Below are 3,092 nucleotides of genomic sequence, written 5' to 3' on the forward strand. Positions count from 1 at the left end.
TCATCTCAGTTGCATGGACATTCGATGACTGGCACGGTTGGCTCGTGGGTGCTTTTCTTACAGCGGCAATTGCACTGTAATGGCTGACACGGGAGAATGACCAAGGGGGGCACCGAGGACGACACGCAAAAGAGAAGAGGGGCTACGTAATATGTTAACTATTCGTTTAACGCCCGATTTTGGTAACAGGCCAATTAGGTGTCTCGTCAATGCACCTTCGCCGGGTGGGCTAGCCTCCGGGACATGCCAGCAGCCCCAAGCCCTACTACCCAAGTATTATGCCCTCTCGCGTCTTCAGAGACCCCGACACGCTACAGAAACCACATTTACTCCACTTTCCCTGCTTGGACGACAAGACGATATAGTGATCCGGATAGGAATGCAAGACATTAAGATAAATGCAACTAGAGTAACTCAGGAGTGGCAATATTTCCTAAACAATTGATGGAATTAGCTGCTCGTAGAGTGTCCATATGCCCTTAGGCATAAAACACAACAAAAAAAGATGTCAAGAACCCGAAACCAAGTATTCTCAAGTAACTTACCTCAAACCTTTGGTAAATCTCATTTCACCAAAATAAAACCATCACTTATGCTTAATTTAGTGCACTATTTCCATGCTTGACTGAAATGAACTTTGAGTTGACCTTAAGATGGTTGCCACTGGCAACTAACATTAGATACTTAAATAGACTTCTTGTTCAAATCTAAGAATTAGACAGAATGACCCTTCGTTCCAAGGATGACTGTTTGAATGCATACTTTAATTTCCGAAAACCTAGATACTTTAACACCTTTTTCGTAGAAAGATACAATTTTACATGAAAATTTCCGACTTCCACAATGAAGAGCACAATAATTAAGAAACCCTGGAAAATATGGCATTCGCTTCAAAAGAGTACAATTATGTGATTTCATGCCCTCATATTAAGGTTAACTTAATCAGCTTATTCTCCAAAAAAAATACGAATAATGCGAAGTGTCAATGCCTTTTGATCTGCCTAAATCTAAGCACCATAGCTTCAAAAGGATATTCGTGTCAGTTCAGCCAAACGTGATATGGAATTTGCGTGGGTAATTTTCCGTAAAGTTATAACTGCTAAACATTTGATGATCGTTTACACTACTTCCTACGACAAAGCTCCAAATGAAGTTGTCGCTGACACAAATATCCACGAGTCAACTGAAGAATGATGGGTAACTTCTTACTAGAAATCTCGGCCAGCTTACCAAGTGGTGGTACTGAAGAATTTTGAATGTGGTCGGCAGAACTATTCATCTCGCTCCGCTGATCTTGAGTATTTTGGCTTGTGGAGTTCTGCGTACAGTGCTCTGGGAGATCTGGAGAGGTTTCTTCGAACAGAGTAAGCACCTCCTTATTGTGAGGGAGAGGAAAAAGCGGGAGTTAGTCAGAAATCTACTGCTGACAGTAACGATTGTAATCTGGAATGCGGTCAGACAAGTTAGATACTACGCGACAATATTAGTTACATTGGTCGGTCTGTGAGAACAACCCATTTTAACGGCATGATCCGGTATGTATCGCGAACGCCTTTGATAAATAAAAAGACTGGGGTACAATAGCTCAGCACCCCATTTTAGTAAAAACAAGACTACTGCATAATTATGCACTTGTACAGTTGGTGGAAATAATTCACTTTCCATATGTATGGGTATACCGTAGCAGGATGATGTTCGACTTCTACACAGACAGTATGGAAACGTTCCTGTCACATAAGCTACTAGTCTCATGGATATTCCAACACTTTGATCATCAAGTGACTTCCGAACTCGTATGTCTTGACTGGTCTCTGTTTGCAATCTTGAATCCCAACACAGTCTTCTTTCTGAGTCATGCGAAGGCAAAAAGTGCTGGTCCGTAGTGGCGAAGAGGCTTTGAAAGAGCCTTCAATGTGTATTTAAAAAAAAAACAATCAGCTTAGACAGAAATAAATCGGGATGAGAAACACTTGTTTTGAATGTGAAGAGATATAAATCAATGCACAAGTACAGCCTATCCCAGTTTCATTAGAGAACAGGGGATTGGTTTTTGCATCGCAGGGTAGCATCTAGAGACACTGAGAAAGGCTCATGGAATTTCATGGATATCTGTGGATGAAATTCTGCCGATTCTAAGCACTAAGTACTAGTTCAAAACGCAACCATCAGCATGTGAAATACGCCGAGTATCTCTAACATTGCCCTGAAAAGCGAATCGGCGGTCAAAGACGCGAGACTTCAATTCACTGATAATTTTAGATTTTCTCACATTTTTATATTATAATCAAAAACCACAGCAACACATGGCGAAAGAAATTGTGAGCTCAAAACCGGAGGCGCGAAATGATTCTGCTCTTAAGCAACCTTGGAATGATAGTTGAACCGTAAGGTTATATTTTCATCAAGAGACCAATCAGGGACTAAGGGTAGAGCAAAAAAAATTTGCAAGATTTGTGCAGAAACCCAGTAAAGAATGAGATCATTTTCTTCCCTTTGAAGTGCCTTTGGGGTGCTGGAAGAGTTCAGTTACTCTGGATTACTTCACAACGCTAATTTCTTAGACACCTATCACTCCAAAGGGAAGACTGGAGCACTGTAAATGGTTGTGAGATGTATGATAGGCGAGCAACTAGACCTAAAAGCAGAGTACGTACTTCTTTGCAGATGACCCGGTCGTGAGCAATATATACTTCAAATTCCTTCAAAGCGACCTCTTCAGCACACGCCATGGCAGCAAGAAGGGCCTGACAAACAGCAGCTGGACCGAAACGAGTGCCCGGAGGTGAACCACTAGCTTGCACTAGTCGGTGGATGGAGAGAGGACTGCTTGGCGCGTCCGCAAACCACCGAATGATACGTCGATGAAGACGCGATTTCGGCTCCTGTGCCGACACACTACATGGATGAGAAATACGTCTATCCTAAACTGGTTGGCTTGGTGATGTCTAAGGATTGATCTATTTTATACAGCATATCCCTTTTTGGCACTATTTTTGTTTGAGATCATAGAAGAGTTGAGTGGGTCAACCGTGAAAGGTATGACTAATGAATAATCTATTTCACACCTAAATGTTTCATCGTTTAGACTTCTG

General features: G+C 41.8%; 1 protein-coding gene across 1 annotated transcript in view; it reads right to left on the reverse strand. All coding sequences in view use genetic code 11, as the record gives it.

The window, feature by feature from the left end:
• The window catches only part of EGR_08132 (Cysteine protease ATG4C), a gene marked incomplete at both ends in the record, with an annotated part of 15,686 nt that overhangs the window by 10,564 nt on the left and 2,030 nt on the right, over window positions 1-3,092 (reverse strand). The window contains 2 exons of the mRNA XM_024497381.1: window positions 1,231-1,375; window positions 2,655-2,895. Of these exons, the coding sequence (XP_024348177.1) occupies window positions 1,231-1,375; window positions 2,655-2,895 (386 nt within the window). The remainder of the gene's footprint in view (window positions 1-1,230; window positions 1,376-2,654; window positions 2,896-3,092) is intronic.

This window comes from Echinococcus granulosus (assembly GCF_000524195.1).
Source record: "Echinococcus granulosus chromosome Unknown EG_S00097, whole genome shotgun sequence".
NCBI lineage: Eukaryota > Metazoa > Platyhelminthes > Cestoda > Cyclophyllidea > Taeniidae > Echinococcus > Echinococcus granulosus.